The sequence below is a fragment of the Meleagris gallopavo genome, chromosome 6 (genome assembly GCF_000146605.3).
Source record: "Meleagris gallopavo isolate NT-WF06-2002-E0010 breed Aviagen turkey brand Nicholas breeding stock chromosome 6, Turkey_5.1, whole genome shotgun sequence".
NCBI lineage: Eukaryota > Metazoa > Chordata > Aves > Galliformes > Phasianidae > Meleagris > Meleagris gallopavo.
In genome coordinates, this window is record NC_015016.2 from 1,900,905 (window position 1) to 1,918,460 (window position 17,556).

General features: G+C 48.4%; 2 protein-coding genes across 2 annotated transcripts in view; one reads left to right on the top strand and one right to left on the bottom strand.

Annotated features, from left to right (window-relative positions):
- The first annotated feature begins 670 nt into the window (after positions 1-670).
- C6H1orf35 (chromosome 6 C1orf35 homolog) lies at positions 671-3,222 on the top strand. Its single transcript, XM_019616197.2, is given in 9 exon segments — positions 671-707; positions 710-778; positions 859-1,009; positions 1,683-1,728; positions 1,812-1,891; positions 1,998-2,070; positions 2,262-2,341; positions 2,657-2,797; positions 2,868-3,222. Coding segments are annotated over 9 exon segments (933 nt in total). The 5' UTR covers positions 671-685; the 3' UTR covers positions 3,139-3,222.
- A 2,687-nt stretch (positions 3,223-5,909) lies between these two features.
- The window catches only part of ARF1 (ADP ribosylation factor 1), an 11,943-nt gene continuing 296 nt past the window's right edge, over positions 5,910-17,556 (bottom strand). The window contains exons 2-5 of the mRNA XM_010712278.3: positions 9,353-9,531; positions 8,528-8,638; positions 7,888-8,012; positions 5,910-7,489 (exon numbers count right to left, since the gene is read on the bottom strand). Of these exons, the coding sequence (XP_010710580.1) occupies positions 7,328-7,489; positions 7,888-8,012; positions 8,528-8,638; positions 9,353-9,500 (546 nt within the window). The 5' untranslated portion in view covers positions 9,501-9,531 and the 3' untranslated portion in view covers positions 5,910-7,327. The remainder of the gene's footprint in view (positions 7,490-7,887; positions 8,013-8,527; positions 8,639-9,352; positions 9,532-17,556) is intronic.

Genomic DNA, 17,556 nt, shown 5'->3' on the forward strand with positions numbered 1-17,556 from the left:
TGTGATCCCGAGTGTGCGGCACCGGCCTTGGGGTCGCGGTTTCCCCCCTCTCTCCCTACCGCTGGGCGGCCTTCCCCGGCCGTGCAGCCCCCCTTGGGCCGTCCCAACTCATGCAGACCCACATTGCCAACCCAGGTAATTCCCCCCAGCCCACTTAGACCTCTACTGCCAGGCTATGTGCCCCCCCTAATCCATGCAAGCCCGTTTCCAGCCCATGCGTCCCCAGTGGGTCATACAGTTGCCTTCTCCCCTCCAGCTCTATACAGATCCCAAGGCCAGACTTTGCAACTTCTCCCCCTCCTCCCTAAACCCATTGAAACCCCCATCTCCAGACTCCAACCCCACTGGCCATGCAACCCTCCCCAAAGCTTTGCACCCCCCTCCACCTCCATCCCATACTTTGCCCTTCCCCCCTATTCTTTATAACTTCCCCCCCAGGACCTCAGCATAACTAACCCTTGCTTGATACCTAAAGCTTCCTATAACTTTAGGATTGCAATAGGGCAATCCTAATCCCTGTCCCCCTCCTCATTGCACTGCAGGGGAGCCCTGTATTTCCCTCATCCCCCCACAGTACATTGCTGGGGGAGCCCAGCACCTCCCTTGTCCTCACCCCATTGCACTGCAGGGGCAGCCTGCTGTTCTGCCATGATAACAGGGCCCATCCTTGCAGCACCCCGTCACCATGTTCGGCTCATCCCGAGGAGGGTCCGGGGGGGGCAGGACCAGTTCAGCTGGGAAGATGTCAAGACAGACAAACAGCGCGAGAACTACCTGGGTAAGGCCTTCATCCCTGGCCCTGTGTGTGGGGTGAAGATAAGGGGCTGGGGACAACACGGGGCGGTTGTGTCCCTGCAGGAAACTCTCTGATGGCACCGGTGGGACGCTGGCAGAAGGGCAAGGACCTGACGTGGTACGCCAAGGGCAAGCAGGAGCCCGCCCCGCTGTCCCGTGAGGAGGAGCTGGCAGCCGTGCGCCTGGCTGAGCAGGAGGCCATGATGGCAGCGCTGTGAGCACCCCCCTGCAAATCCCCTGTGACACTCCCCCAAAAATAAACACTCTGAACCCCCCTCCAAAACAATACCTGAAGGACCACGTAATCGTTGGTCACCACCACCAAGAGTTCATGGTGTTGAACCAACTGAATGCCCTTTTATGATGAGGTTGCCCCTGTGGTTGACCAAGGGAAGCCAGTCGATGTTATCTTTTAGGATTCCAGTCGAGCTTTCCATGCTGTTTCTCACAGCATGCAGAAACACAGGCAGGCAAAACCATGGGGCGGTGGGTGAGCAGCAGGCTGACAGGTCCAAAGGGGTACAGCCAATGGGGTTCCATTTGGCTGGCAACCACGCGTTGCTGGTGCCCAGTTATCAGTAATGCCTTCATCCGTGACTTGGATGTTGGACAGGAGTGTGTTCTGAGCAAGTTTGGTGCTGCTGATAGAATGGGAGGAGCTGTTGACTCTATCGAGGGTGGAGAGATCCAGATCTTTCCGGGGCATTAGGGAAAGGCTCTGCCCCATTGGACAGTGGGTATGGAATGGAGATCATGGAACAGTGGGCTCTCATACACAGGGATGGGATTTGGGTGGTGCTGTGCAGAGCTGGGGGATGCACTTGAGGATCCTTGTGAGTCCATTCTTCCTGGGGACATGCTGTGACTCCATGGTTCTTTGACTCTAGGGGCTACAAGAACGTGAAGAGGCAGCCCACAGGCCTCAGCAAGGAGGTGAGGGCGTCCCTGCTGTCCCTATAGGTCAGGGCATCCCCCATGCTCTGTGTTTTTATGGGGTCTCAACTCTTTGCCCACAGGACCTGGCTGAGGTGTGCAAACGGGACAGCGCAGAGCGAGCCGAGGATGTGGATCGGGTGGTGGGCTTGGGCAGCTCCAGGTGGGGACCAAAACGCTGCATTTCAGAGCGACTCTTTAAAAACAAAATGCCATTTTTATGTTGGTCTTTTAATTTTGTGGCTCGTGGATGTGATTTCTGCCTGCAGCGGCAGCGCCGGGCGGGTGATGCTCTCCAAGGAGGACAAGGAGGCAGCCAAGATGGGGCTCTCTGTCTTCACGGTACGTTGAATTGATATGTGATCATGAAAAATCCACGAGTGTTTAGGTCGGAAGCGACTGCTTTGAGCATTTTCGTTTGTTCCCAAAGTTCTTTTTTAAAGGCAGAAAGACCTTTTATTCTGTGTGTGTCACTCAAAGCATTGGGCAGGCCCACGCACTCGCTCTGTGCTTTTCTCTTCCCCGTGCTCCAGCATCAGAAGGTGTGCAGCAGTCCCGAGGCATCTGGCTCCAAGAGGAAGCAGGACAAGGAGGAGAAGGCAGAGGAGAAGCGGTGAGGACCGGGATGCATCCCGCACTGCCCAGCCCTGGTTGGTGGGTCAGAACCAGCCAGGAATGGCTGTGCTTTTCCTGGCAATATTGTGCTGAACTGAACATTTTGCATCGCAGCTTGGTTTGGGCTTGTCCTGCTTCGGTCTGAATCCCCCTAAACCTCTGAATCACCCTCAAAACTCCTTGTTTTTAATTGCTTCTCCTTTATTAAAGAGGCCTGGTGAAGGCCCAGCAGGGGTGGGTGTTTGGCGCAGAAAGGGTTGGAGGGATTTGCAGTGCAGGAACCCATCAGTGCTGCCCTGTTCTGCTCCCACAGGACGGAGAGCAGCAAGAAATCCAAAAAGGAGAAGAAGAAAAAGAAAAAGAAGAAACACAAGAAGGAGAAGAAGAAAGACAAGCACCACAAGCGGGACACCACCCCATCATCCTCCGCCTCCTCTCCCGACCGGGACGAGAGGTAGTGGGGTCAGAGGGGGAGGCACACAGCAGGGCTGTTCCCACGAGGTGACATCTTTCTGTCCCTGCAGACGCCACCGGAGTAAAGCTCAGGACCGCCCTGCATCCCACGGCGGCCGTCAGGAGGCATCGCGGCACCGGCACCGCCGTGACACGGACTCCTCCCACAGCAGCGGAGCCTCGGGCAGGAGCCCCTCCTCCCGCCGCCGGAGGGCACGGAGCCGCAGCAGGAACGGCCAGCGGCACCCATCCCCGCGGCACAAGGGCAGGAGGAGGAGCAGGAGCCGATCTCCTCGATCCCACAGGGTCAGACAGCGTCACGATACGGATTCGGGTGACTGAGGGGTTTTCCTGGAAGGGATGTTCCATAGGTTATATATTTTTTAAGGTTATTATCTAAATTAAAGTCACAGCTTTACAACTGCCGGGGCTGGGTTTGGCTGTTGGGCACTGGCCTCAGTGCAGACTGGTTATTGCCTGCGTGTTACGATATGGACACTGTAACACATCCCCTCTGTGGGATCTGTAGCTGTCACCTTCACTTCCCCTCAGTTAAACCTGGGGCAGCACCAGGAGCTCGCCCTGCTGTTTGTTTCACCTGTGGTATATGGAAAATCAGAATAACGCCATTACAGAATGGGAGCAAAATACAGCAGGTGCCAGGTGCTCACTCCATGGATCTGTCCTCTCCAGACTGACCTCTGTGGGGTCCAGCATACAGCTCTGACCCCTGAAAGTCTTTAATTTGGGGACATCTGGGCGTGAGCCACCAGCAAGGCAGGATGAAGCAGAGATGTCACAGCTGGGAGCTCTCACGGGGATGGCAGGGTGACACGCGTCCCTTTTGGCTGAGAAATGGTCTCTGACTAAAAAGGAAAGTGCTGAAATAAGTCCTTGGCAGATGGATGTGGCTGGGGCACCTCCTGCACGTGTACGCAGAGTGCTGTTCCCATCTGAAACCTCACTACAGAAATACGGGTATTTGTGTGTTCAGCGCACAGAGTGCAGGGTGTGAGTCTTAAATCCATAATTAGCAATATTGGTTCATGTGAAAAGGGGACATCCCGAGCAGCTCCTGCTCATAGGGCCAACAGCACGGAGCACAAGGGCCGCATTTGTGTGAGTCGTGATGCCATTCCTCCCACTCAAGACAGGGCTGGTCTGTGTGTCTTGGCAGACAAACACCTCGTGCCGGGGACCGGTGTCAGTTTGCACTTGGGTGGTTTTCAGGGTCTTCTGTTACCAGAGGGGCTGCGCCACCGCACTGCCTGCAGCTCACGTGGAACAAGGGATGCATTCACTGCAGCGGGATGAGCTGGAATAAAGCCCTTCTGTCCCGCTCCCCTCCCGGCTGTGAGCATGTGTTTAACCCAGCTGGTGCGGGCAGCAGATGTTGCATGGATTCTTTTTTTCCCTTGAGATGTTTTTTTGGGTGGGGTTGATGCTCTGTTAGCAGGACCATGGCGTGAGTCCTCTTCATCCGAGCGGCTGCAGCCCTGTGTCCACATGCAATCCATTTGAGTCCAGGCCTTCTCCCTGAGCTCGCTGCCTTCAGGGTTACCTACTGCTGCTTTTTGGGGTCTGGGCAGTGTCCGATGCCCACTGGGAACATCCCAGCACAGGGCAGTGGTGGGAAAGTGGAGCACGGCTATAAAGGGAACTATAAGCACAAAGTCTGCACCAATCCCAGGGCCCAGCATGGGACACTGCTCCCTGATGCCCTCATTCAGCTTCATTTCCTAGCAGGGCAGGATCCTCCCGAGGGGGACGTGAGCTGAGCGCTTTGAAGGTGAGGGTCAGAGAAGCCCCCTGAGGTGGCTCATGCATGCCATCCCAGGCTGCGTCCCCTCCTGCAGTCCCTGCTTCCGCTCCCACCACTCCCATCAGCCCATCTCCAAGTGCTGTTTGAAGAAGGCACCTATGCCTATTTCATACCCAACCCCACATCCTAAGGAGCAAAAGGCTTTGAAAAAAGGCAAAAAGGGGTGTGAAGGATCCTCACCTCAGGGCTGCGCAGCCATCCAGCCGCCTCTGCTTTCCTGCCCAAGCTGCTACACAGGTTCCTGTGGACAGGGAAGGATGGATGGCTAAAATCCCTGTGGTCTTGGCCGAGCCCAGGCCAGAACAAAGCTGGTGCTGCCTCGAGCAGAGGGCTACTCCCACAGCTCACTGATCCCAGATAACATCACTACATTCCCCATCACTTCCTCCTTCCAGCGTGGGCTGTACGGCTGGGGCAGGCCGGACATCGTGCAACCCTCACACCAACACGCCTCGCACAGAAGTTAACTTACAGACACCCACACGGCCAGCAGGATCTCTGCTGTTGGTGGTACAGTGCTGGAGTACAGCAGAGCACCCGCCTTCAAGGAGGTGTGGGAGGAGAGAGGAGTTGGGGGCTCTGCTCAGTGACATCAGCAGGAGAGCTGGTCGTTCAGGTTCAGTTCCCTCCCAGAACAGGAGTAAATAGATGCCCTGCTCAGCTAGGCACGCACAGAGCCTGATTCAGAGCTTGAAAGTCAAGATGAGACAAACAGCTTGGAAAGAATAACCTGACTTACAAGAATTTTGCAATCCCTTCTCGCTGTTTGCTTAACACTGATTACTACCAAGATGAGCTCAGAGTGCAGGAGCAGGGCCCAGATAGCCCTTGCTGGGAACCTTGAATAAACCCAATTGCTGCCTGCAGCACCCTCAGCTGAAGACAGCAGTCAGAAGCATCTCACTCTGAGCCTCCCGCTGTACAAAGGCAGCCAGTCCCAGAATGAAACAATGCTGGAACTCTGGGCCTATCTGCAAACACACACACACCCTTCAGATGAGGCAGCTGCTTGGAGAGGAAACAAAATCTGGGGAATGAGGGGAAGTGGAATCTGTCCAGCAGATGCGAAGCTCGATGGAAGACCATCTCAATTAACTCTGAGAAAAGCAGTGCCAGGGCAGCAGCCCACAGAGCTCAGCACTCAGGAAGGCAGATTTCACTCCCAGAAGTGCATCGCTCACAAAGCCTATCGTGAAAGAGGTGGAGAGATGGGGCTATGCAGGAAGCCTGATGGATGCCTTCAGGTAGAACGGGGACTGTACAAAGATGATACAGAACAACACGATACCAGTGCAAGTTTCATGAAACTTTTTATTCAACAAGTATTTCATTATGATTTTGCCAAGATGATCAAATGAACAGCAAGGCATAAAAAACATGAAATAGTTAAGAGATTTTATTCTAATAGCTTTAATTACAGTGCTTGTTTGTCGAAATGAAAACTGAAAACAAGTATACAAAACAGTTGATTACTAATCGTGTATTGAAAGCAATAAAGGTTTCCACAACACTAAACAAACCAGTTCTGATAGTTCCTCAAGTTAAAGTTGAACAGCTCCAGCTTCTTCAGTGTTTATCAAAATACAAAAGAAAAGTAAAGAGGTCTTTTTTTTCTGATGGCAAATCTGAACCTTGCAGTATGAGGGATGCCAAGGGTTTTCACACATATACAGATATGGGATTGTTCCAAAATGGGATTGAATACTTCTAGAGTGGAATGACTCTCCTAACTCTCATGCTTTTTTTTATTCCCCTAGACACTATACATAGATGTTTGGTGTTTTCATGGCAATTCTTACTTAAGTACAGTACTTTCTGACTATAGAGCTTAGGACTAGTACAGGCTGTGCTTTCTGTGGAAAAGTTTGCCTTCTGGAGTGGTTTACACACAAAAGTACAAAACACTTTTGACAAATACAACAGGCTAGAAATGTGACTTCCAGAAATGATTCAAGTTCAACGGATCTGACCAATCTCACCTGAACCAAAAGGCAGAGGTTTAGCTTGAGTCTGCCAACTCATCTAAACCAGGTCTGACAAATCTTGGAGCTAGTATGAACAAACATGAGCTACAGAAAGAGCCAGAGATCTGTAAGTTAGGACCTGTGTTCTAACTCAATGGAGCTAACCTGGTGTCAACCGCAGCTTCACTGTTTCCAAAGAATCAGGAACCACCACGTCAGAGCTAGAACAGCAGAAGCTATGGCAAACCTTTGTGTCTTGAAGTGTTTTTACTTTTCCTCGACTATTAAAAAAAAAACACAACAACAAAATACAGTATTCAGGTTAAAACCAACCACCAAAATGGACCTCACAGATCTCACAACCCATCCGAGATAGTATTCAGCTCTACTGCACAAGGACTGCTGGCAACCCCTACGTTAAGCCACTCCATCCCTTCCAAGTACTAAACAGTGAGTTGATTCTTTACAATAAAAAAGCTGAGTAATATTGCATAGGAGTACCAGAAACTGCCTCATTGGAAACAAAAACTATTTACATTAAATAAGAAACCTAACTGTTTTCTGGCTTGTATTTGCCACATTTACAGCATGATGCAATATATACTGTGACAAAAGAAATGAAAACAGCTTCCGGCACTCAATACCACAAAGTAGCACAGTTTGCCACATTAGAGTAAAGCGAAGGGCGAATAGGAGGAAATAAGAGGGAGGGGTGGAAAAAGAGGGAAAAGGAAGGTTTATGGTTTCATTTCTGGTTTCGGAGCTGATTGGACAACCAGTCCAGTCCTTCATAGAGCCCGTCTCCACTAGTGGCGCAGGTGGCCTGGATGTACCAGTTCCTGTGACGAAGAGAATGCAGTCCGAGTTTGTCTGTGATTTCTGCTGCATTCATGGCGTTGGGCAGGTCCTGCAGAGGAACAAGAGATGTTTTTCTCTCCTGCCAGCTGAGAAGCAACACCTGCCCGTCCTGAACTATTAGTTCTCACTGGCTGTCAGCTTTAAACCCACTTTATAAAGTTAGGAAAGCTCACAGTTACAGTTCACATCCTTTCATTCACTTTCCACTCAGGAAATATTTTCTGCAACTGCAGCTTTGATTTAACCTCAGCTTCTACCACGAAGCAGTACTCAGCTCAGCACTTAATACTCCATTTTCCTACTCCTAGAAAAGGACTCCAGCTTTTTCACCCTTCCCAAGTGAGCCTGCACAGCTGATGGAGCAGCAAGCTATGCCTCCTTTAAGTTCACCCACAGAAGGTGCTTTTCAGACAAGAACACAAATACAGACACCTTCCTTTGGCATACCTGTTTGTTAGCAAACACTAATAGAACAGCATCTCTAAGCTCATCTTCTGCCAGCATTCTCATCAGCTCTTCTCTGGCCTCGTTCACTCGTTCTCTGTCATTACTGTCAACTACAAAAATCAAACCTAGGAGAAAGCAGACAATAAGCATAAGCACACAGCATGTGCTGTTTACATCCGATACCTGGTTCTAGACATCAGAATTAAGCTGTGAAGAGAAACTATACGAAAAGATCAAGTTCATATTGTTGTAATCTCATGTCTGAGAGAAAGCCTGCTCTTGCCAAGAGCTGGTGAGAACAAGCTGATGTTGATGTGCATGCTTTTGGAGCTCGTTCTCCAGCGACAGGACCACTCAATATTTTCCAATGAGAAGCATCTCTTAAAATCCTGACAGGACAACGCATGCACATTAAAGGCACAGCAGTGGGAGAAATGACAAGCTCTCAGTTCACAAGGCTGCTACAGCCTGTAGGAAACAAGAAGTAAGGACTGCTTTGAAGTGCTGGGTGGGAGCTGTGATGCTTACAGAGGAGCAGGAATTCTAAACTCAGCGATTCAGACGGACAAAAAAGACTGCTTTCTAGATTTCTTTCTACCCCTCTTGCTCTGAAGCCGGTGATTTAAGTGTTAGCACTCACCTTGTGTGTTCTGGAAATAATGGCGCCAGAGTGGTCTGATCTTATCCTGGCCGCCTACATCCCACACTGTGAAGCTAATGTTCTTGTATTCTACTGTTTCCACATTGAAACCTGAAATAGAAATCGTGGCAAAATCTCAGTTAAAATGGGTACAGGTCAACCATGTTTATTTAGCAACTCATGTTCAGAGTCACTACTAAAAACATCACCTTGAAATTGAAGTCTGCTTTAAATAAGCAGCCTTACACTGAGGCCCTCTGAAGAGCCAAACGTGGGCTCTCTACAACTGCTCCTCTCACCACCACCTCGCCCCAATTAGTTAAATTAACAAACCTAACAGCTGTAACTGCTACTTGAGCAGTGAAAAAAGAATCAGAGCAAACTGTGTTATATTAAATAACAACAACAAAAAAAACCCACAGGCTTCTGAGGGCAGGAAATAAATCTTGAATCACAGTTCTCAGCCACTCTCCTCCCAGGTAACATGGAGGCACTCCTCCATTTCTCAGCCTTAACCACCTGAGGTCACAGTGCACTGAGCAGAAGGCAGGCAGGCTGTCCCAGCCCACAAGGGGCTAACCCATAGATGACTGAAGGGAGGGAACGCACAGGGGAAAAAAACAACAAGAAAACAAATCTCCTCCTGTGTGAAAAGATTTGGCTGTGCTATCCTCATAGCAGCCTCAGCAACTGTTTGTTCTGATAGCAAAGTCAGAGTGCAGCACTACGTCACTTAAACCAGCAGTGCTGGCAGCAGAGGTGAGGCACTGCTGCAAACACTGCACCCTGATCCCAAAGCAAGCAGTTAATAGACAAATGTCTTACCTATAGTAGGAATAGTAGTTACTATTTCACCAAGTTTAAGTTTGTACAAGATAGTCGTCTTTCCTGCAGCGTCCAGACCGACCATCAGAATACGCATTTCTTTTTTGCCAAAAAGGCCTTTGAAGAGGTTAGCAAAAATATTTCCCATCTTGAGATATGCTTTCACTGGCCAGTGAAGTCTGGAGAAAGAGATCACAGTATCACTCATGAGTCACCAAGGGCTGTGTTCAGACCTGGGCACAACCAGCCACCAAAAAGGTACTGGACAATACAAACCTGTGGAATCCCTGCCCACGAAGACCAGGAATTTTTCCATATCGAAGCCAAACCAAGAGACAAACAGCTCTGCCAGAAGTTATCCCTGATAAAAAGGCACTGCTCTGATTTCAGTATTAAACTCTGCTCTCAAACTATTCTTTTTGTTTGTTTGTTATTGGCTTTCAGCACAACAGACAACTTGGGGCAGTTTGTCCCTCACTGTTCAGCTTAAGGTCTCACCATAAAGCACTACTTCACCTGAAGTACAGCTTTAAATGCAGGCTCATGTCTTCTGCTTAGTTGTTCCTTCTTTTGAAAAGGAAACTGAGAACGTGGCTTGGATTCACTTCTACTCAGAACAGTTTCCTTCCTCTTGAAACCTCTGGGAGTGGTCAGTGAACACAATGCCACACAAAGCAGCATTACGTTCACTGACACAGGAGAACTTCTTTACAGAACCAATTGTCTCCAAACCTTAACTATCAGAAATGACTGCTACATTGGAGGGGTTTCTCCCTTCACTTTGGACACTCAGAAGAGATCAGCAGCTTCAAGAGCTCCTGCTGGGGCCGGGGGGCACCACCATGCTGTACTCTGGGAAGGGACTGCAGCCCCAGTGCTGCTCTTCCACAAAGCCCTGCCACCACACACTTCAGCACTGTCATCACCAAGAACCATTATTCTGCTTGCATGAGATGAACAAAGCAGCCTGAAAGCTGTCGGATGTGGCTAGGGCTGTTACACACGTCTAGCAACGCTGATGTAAGTTTGAAACAAAACAAGTCCAGTTGAAAAGCCAAGCTTAAGACAGCAGAAACATACAGGGCAAAGACGTGTAATGTTCAGGGGTTGGGTTTCCTGCAAATCGAGTCATAACTCAAATATGAACTCTGAATCAGCTCTCAAAGCTGTTCTGTGCTTTACACTGCAGCTGTGCGCTTGAAATACAATTCTCACAGGACATGTTTTCCAGAATTGCTGCTCAAGACGATTAACAAGCTGCGAAGCTGCAGACTAAAGCCTTGCCCTACTGCTCAGCTCTGCCTGCCCTGCTCAGCACCAGGAGGCCAGAGCTGCTCTGCCCCTCCCAGGAAGTGTGCTGGAAGAGACTCTGAACCCCAGAGCTGAGCACTGCGATGTGAATGGAGTCACATGTCTCAGCACAAAGCAGCCTCACAGTGCAGAGTCCACCCCGAAGTTTCTGCACGACAAACAGCACTTCTGAAGTTGTAACTCGTGTCAGGTTGTTCATTTCACACACTGAAGCTCAATGCGATTGGAACTTCACAGCTCCATTAGCCAGAAGGACAGCCTGTGGATTAAAACCAAATGGAAGTTTTGGAAGTTCTATTATTTCACCATTTCCTTCACATTTCTGAACCACTACCATGAATATTCAACAGCCACTTCAATCTATGGAACTTACATAAACAGGAAAGTTAATTAGGAAGTAGAGAAAACAGTTTTGCTGGAGTCCTTGTTTACCCAAATCATTCACAGCAGGAAATGTCTCTCCCCAGCAGCTCTGGCCGGGATGGAGGCTGTGGGGCTTTCCTTTGTCTGCTGCCTGTGCTGACTCTATCTGCTGCTTTATCTGAAAAAAAAAACGCCAGGGCTGAAGCGTTACCTCAGACCAGAGCTCTTACAGTACAACAAAATGGTGCTTCTGCAGAAGAAGAGCCGTAAGCCCTGCAAGAGATTCCCCCCCCCCACGAGTAAAATCATAATCAGCTGTTAAATGCTTGGGACCAAAGGCAGCAATCAGGTAACAGAACCAAACCTTAACACTCACTCCACCCCTTGGAAAAGCCACACTGCCAAACACACTGCACAGCCTTGGCTCTAAGAGTGGTGAATCCCACCAGATTTCCCTTCTCCTGGCAGCTCTGCTTTATAGGAGTGCAAGATATCACGAGAAGCCCACGTGCAGAACTCCCCCACGCTGCTGTGGTTCCCACCAGAAAGCTGCTGGATGCTGCTGAGGCAGAAGAGAAGATGTCTGTCTGTGTGTCCTTCCTCTAACAGCAGCTAGCACGTCTGCCTGCTGTCACAGGAAAGAGAAGCCTGCCCCATGCCTGCTCCCGTTAGGAGGCCATCTCTGCCACCACTGTGCAACACCACACTAAATGAGCCAAAGCACCTTCAGTTACCTCTTCCCTGCCTGCAAAATCCTTAACCAAACAAGCAACAGGACTTTGCCCAGCCCTCTGACAGCCTGGTCTCTGCTCTTGGCTGTGCCATCTGACAGCCCAAACTCCACCAGCATGCAGACAGTGCTGCCACAGTCTGGAACAGCTTCCCACAACTCCGCTGTCACCCATTAATACAACTCAGCTGAGGGATCATGCGATTGCTTGCAGTGTACTTCAGAGCTGAATCTGCTTAGTTCAATTCTCATTTCAGTCAATTAGTCAGACCAGGACAACATACACATTCCAAAAATATGGGGAAATTTAAGAGTCTGTTAGGTTTACCAAGTAATCCTGTCACTTCTCAGCCATCTTAAAACTTCTGCAACCTGCATCATAAAATGGTTTGGGTTGGACCTTTAAGATCATCTAATTCCACCCCCCAGCTACAGGCAGGGACACCTGCCTCTAGACCAGGCTACTCAAAGCAATCTGAATCAACAGCCAAAGCCTTCTGCAGAGCTAGTGTGCACAATGCCCCAGCACAAGTCCAGCTCCTCCAGATGGAAGCCCAGCACTGCCCCCAACCACCTCTGTATGCCTGCACAGCTCTCATTTCTGCTCACCTTCACCTGGCCTACTCCTCCAGAGGTGTGAAGCAGCAGAAACCTGCTGGGCAGGTTCAGAAAAGCTATAATGTCATTGGTAAACAGCAAGAAAGAGACACTCTCTGCGTAAGGCTGCAGCTCTGTTTCAAGGAAGTCAGGTATTTTCAGCAGCCTGTTTTCTAGTAAGTGATATGGTTAGATAAGCCATAAGGAGGACAGGGAGCCTTTTTCAGAAAGGCTTGGTATGATGAGTTAAAAATGAATGAGCATCTGCCAGAGCAGGCACGCCAGTGCCTGTTAAAGCAATACAGCCCATGAGTAACAACCAGAAATTGTCTTTATTAATTGAAAGGGGTTAGAGTAAGAGCTCTGAGGAGCTTCTCAAGACCAATAATCATTCAGCATTTAATCTTCTGTAGCACTCTGTATTTAACCACACGTTAATGCATTTCAATGCCATTTCATTCAGAGCCCTTACCCTGAGACGTCACACGCCTTTCCAGATGCACTGCTAGCTAAAGAGCCATCCCACAGCAGTATGACCACAGGGGCATGCAGTGCATCGAGGAAAGCACAGCTGTGTCTCGAAATCTCTGCCTTTAAACACAGCATAAAAGACCAAAATTAAAGGTTATTTAATTAGCAAAATTCTGCCTGCAATATAGAAATATATTTATTTCCCTTCTACACACCAACCCTTAGCACGCAAGACTTCTGAAGCGGCTGAAGAAGGGCTCTGAACTTGGCAGGCGGTGCAACAGAAGTTGCTTCATGCAATCATTTTGGCAATCTGTTCGCTCCCTTTGATAAACAGCAGCAGCAATAAGGTCAGGCAAGAAAAGCTCAGCCCCAGCACACGGCCATGCAGAAGGCACCTGCTGCCTCTGAGCTGGGAGCTTCCCTCAAGAGGTTCCCATCTTCGCTTCAATGCCTGTTTCAGAGACCACCAGTGTGCCTACCAACCTGACATCAGCACTGACTCCACCCCTACCATAATTAAAAGAACCAAAAAACCCAAACCAAACTCATAATTCCTAAACTGGAATTAATACAATCTGATTGTATCAGCCACAGGCAAACGAAAGCTGATCAATTTGTTACTTAACAGAAATATTGATCTGAAATCCAGCCCGTTATCATTAGTTGGCTTGCACCATCTTTATAGCATCTACACTGGAAGCTCAGCATGCAAAAACAAGCACAAAATCATACACAAAAGAGCACCAAACCCACGTGTAAATGAGAGGTGATAAAACTTTAAAATCCAAGTAGAACAGCAGCTGTTGGTGTTACACATGAGACTGGGCAAAGAGCTTCAATTTAAGTGCAAATCCAAGTTGGCAGCTTGTTCTTTACAATTTAAAGTGTGACTTTGAAGGGAACGTGAGAAGTGATCCAGCAAAGATTAAAACACTGCTAAAACTGAGATGAATTCAGGCCCACAGTTCTTCATATCACCTCACTGCAGGCACAGGCTGTGAAGTACAGCTGTGCTCTTTGGAACTTGAAGCAATTTCCTCCCAGGTTAAGATGCTCTGTTACAGTTTACCAGCCTTCCAGATGTGGTAACCTGAGTGAGAGATGACCAAGTACCATCTTGAGGCCTCTTCAACACTGGTATTTAGCTCAGATTATTTGGATTTGATTTACTTGAGATTTCAGAGCATCCTGATGCCACTAGGCATAAATTAAGCACAAAATCCAGGAATAGCTGACATGTCTGTTGGGCTTCCATCAACAGAAATGCATCTCCCCACTTGGCACTGGTGGTGCAGACATCCCCAGCAATCACTGCCTGTTATTTGCCTCCCAGAGAAGCTCAGAAGTACTTACACAAAGCATCACAAAATAAAAGATGCAGTTACATAACTGCACTCCCATGTGAAGAGGCACAGCTGGATGTGGTCTGCAGAGGTTTGAGGAAACCAACTGAAAGGCACCCAACCACACAGTGCATGCTTGAGGCAGATGGAGGACACGTCAACTGCCAGCAAGAAATGAGGTAATGAAAATCCAACACGGAGCTGCTTCTGATGTAGCACCTTCAATCAACAGAAGTAGGCTGAACATCTTGCTGCCTGTACACATTACCCAGATATAGCACTTCCCAAATGCTGTACCAGTCTCCAGAGAGCGCCGGGCTCAGAGTGGCAGGAAAACAGAAAATAATTCCATTTACAAGATCAAGGCAAGGGCAAAGGAAAGAGGGAAGATTTCCTATAGAGTGATGACTACTTCCTCAATATCACAAGAGCTCAATCCTAAAAAAAATAGGCAGATAAACAGAAAAAAACCAACAACAAAACAGCATCAAGCAAAGATGGCAGGCTGCTCAACTCCATACTCAAGCCAGCCAGCCCTGGCCTTACTTTCACCTTGATGCAGATGTAGCAACTTCTATTTCACGGCCAAATCTCAAACTATTTTAAGCAACGGCACACCACCACACAGAACTCTAAAGTGTATTTTTCCAATGTATTGGTTTGTACATCTGGTCTGAATGATATTTTCTTTATGAGACATGCGGGCGAGCACAGGAGGGGCCACAGTTGATGGCTTTAGAAGTTGTTCATGGCTTCCTTGCAGACTGCTCAGGAAATAAAGCAGTGCCAACAATTCATAACACCAGGATCTGACTGACTCCACGTTCACCTGTCAGATAGGGGCACACTGGTGTGAGAACACAGCACTGAGAAAGCACTTTTCAGTCAGGCTCTGCACAGTTTTTCAAGGCTGAACTATTTTCACACATTTTAAATCTCCAGTTCTAAGCCAAATAAGCTGTTATTCATTCATACCAGCTGGGCACTAAATCAATGTTTACACTCCTATTAGAAATGGCAAGAACTCGCTGGAGAGCTTCAGTAATGAAACTGGCTTTTGGTTTGGGGAAAATGTCAAAGCAGTGCCTACACAGCTAACTGGGTACAAGAACCAGGGTATGAAAAAGAGCTTCGTTAGGCATGAGTTTAATGAGAAATGAAACATCAGCAGAGCTATTGCCACAGTCCTTCAGTGTTTGCATGTGTTAGAAACAAGAAACAGAAATGGATACTTGTGAGCAAAAAGAGAAATATGCTGAACAACAGAAAAAGCAGCTGCTGGAGTAGGAAGCCAGTTATAAACCTCTTTACTCATCAATTAAGATAGGGAATAATGGCAGAGGGCAGCGCATCTAATAAAAGCTCTGCAGCATTCCAGTAGCAAAGCTTTGGCAAAGCTTTCCAAAGATTTCTAAAAATGAATCTCAACTATTCCTTCTAAGAAAAAGTGCACTGATTTTCACCAACTTCATCCACTGTAAGGAAACAAAACCGATTCCTGTGAAGGCTGATGAAATCTGTAAGAAATCTACCTTTAAAAGCTGCTGATAAGTGCAAAGGTGGACTTTCATTTCTACACAGGTCTTCTATTTTTAAAGAAAGGTTCTTTCAGCTTCAGCACTGCCAATTCAGCTGAAGCCTTGCATTGTGAGCTTCTCCTCCTTTCACCAATTAATGTAACCAATAGCTCACCTGATAACTTCAGTGTGATGTATGAGTGTTGCTTAAAGCAGGTTTTCCAACAGGTGTAACTGGAGTGCTACAATTATAAGGACTGAAATGCAGCCCCCTTTCCCCCCTCATTGTGTTTGCTTTGAAAAAGCACAGCTCCAGGCCTGCCCCTTTGCACTGACTAACACAGGGAGCTGCACATGCCAAGCAAGAACACAGCACTTCTACCCTAACCCTTTTCAGATCTGTACTGTATTTCATAACCAGGCAGTCTCCAAAACCCAGCAAAAGCCAAGAACTGCTGGGGAGAGATTTACTTTCTGTTACTTGTGTTTTACCCCCAATTCCAGGCTCTCAGTGGTATGGTCCAGCAACTATCACATACACCATAGGCTACCATAGCAGTGAATGCTGTTCTGAGCAGAGATGACATCTGCTCGAGTCATTTTTCCACCTCATGCCATAGTAGAAGGGACATCAAACACAGCAAAGCAATAGAGCTGAAGAAGTTCAAGTGAGGCAAGCTACCTCACCCTTTCACCCAATGTAATTGCAGCAACAGACAAAGCAGTCCAACAGGGTTCTGGAGCACTAAGTGTATTTTAAATACAAGAAACCCTAAGTATTATACCAGCCTCTCAAACTTGGGTTTCAAAGAATCCCTTTCTTTCTGTACCTGTAAGATTATGAGTACTTGTATTGACAAGTTGATTACAAAACCTGTGAAGCAATCCTCCAGTCCTGCTGGAGTTCTTTTCTCTTACAGAAAGGTTTCAAATCAGCTGTAAAAACAGTAATAACCACATCGCCAAATGACCTTGAGCAATTTACTTTGACTTGGATTTCTTTGCCTGAAAAATAAAGTTAAGAGAATGTGTAGAAGAGGGGCATTGCAGCCCTACAGCTTGCAAAACAAAGTTCAAAGTATGAGATAAATCGTTCACATTTTATTTATTGACAAAGTTACATTTCAAAACAAGAACTCTAGATAGAACTCTAATCAACCTGTGGAATTTACTTTGGCAAAAACCTAACAGCAAATCAGCAAGGTCAATGGCAAACACAACATTTTGGTGGTTTTATGGCCCAGTGAAATTTTAGTCATTCTGTAAATTCCCATTGCTAACCTACCACTTCATCAGATGGAAGTTATCAACCTGAAGTATCACCTCAACCACTCAGAGCCATGACATCGTGTTTTTGGACAGAATGTAATATCCTCCCATTGGGGGAATACTGTGCCAAGGAAAACTGATCTCCCAGAGCACCAGACCCGAGCAACGGATACCAAATCGAGCCTGCGGCGAGCCGAAGCTGAACTTCTTCCCAGCAGCCCAGCACGAAGCCCCACACAGGCTCAGAGGAACTGCGAGGAGCACAGCTTTCGGCTAACCCGAAAACCAGGCAACCTCTCCCCGCATCCTATCCGCGGGCGGGGCCGAGGCCAGAATGGGTTTGGGGAAGCAGAGAGGACAAGGCCACCCCGCCTCGCTCCCAGCAGGGGGAGGGGAGCGGCGCGGCCCCCCCCCCCAACCAGTCCCCTGTGAACGATCCACCCCCCCGGCCCGACCCCCCCGCCCTCAACGAGAGAACGGAGGCAGATAGGACGGCAGCGCGGCTTACCTCTCCGCCAGCAGCACGGCAGGAAGGGACAAAGGCAGAAGGGAGCCGGAAAGCCGCAGCCCCGGGCCTCCCCTCAGCGCAGGGCCAGACCG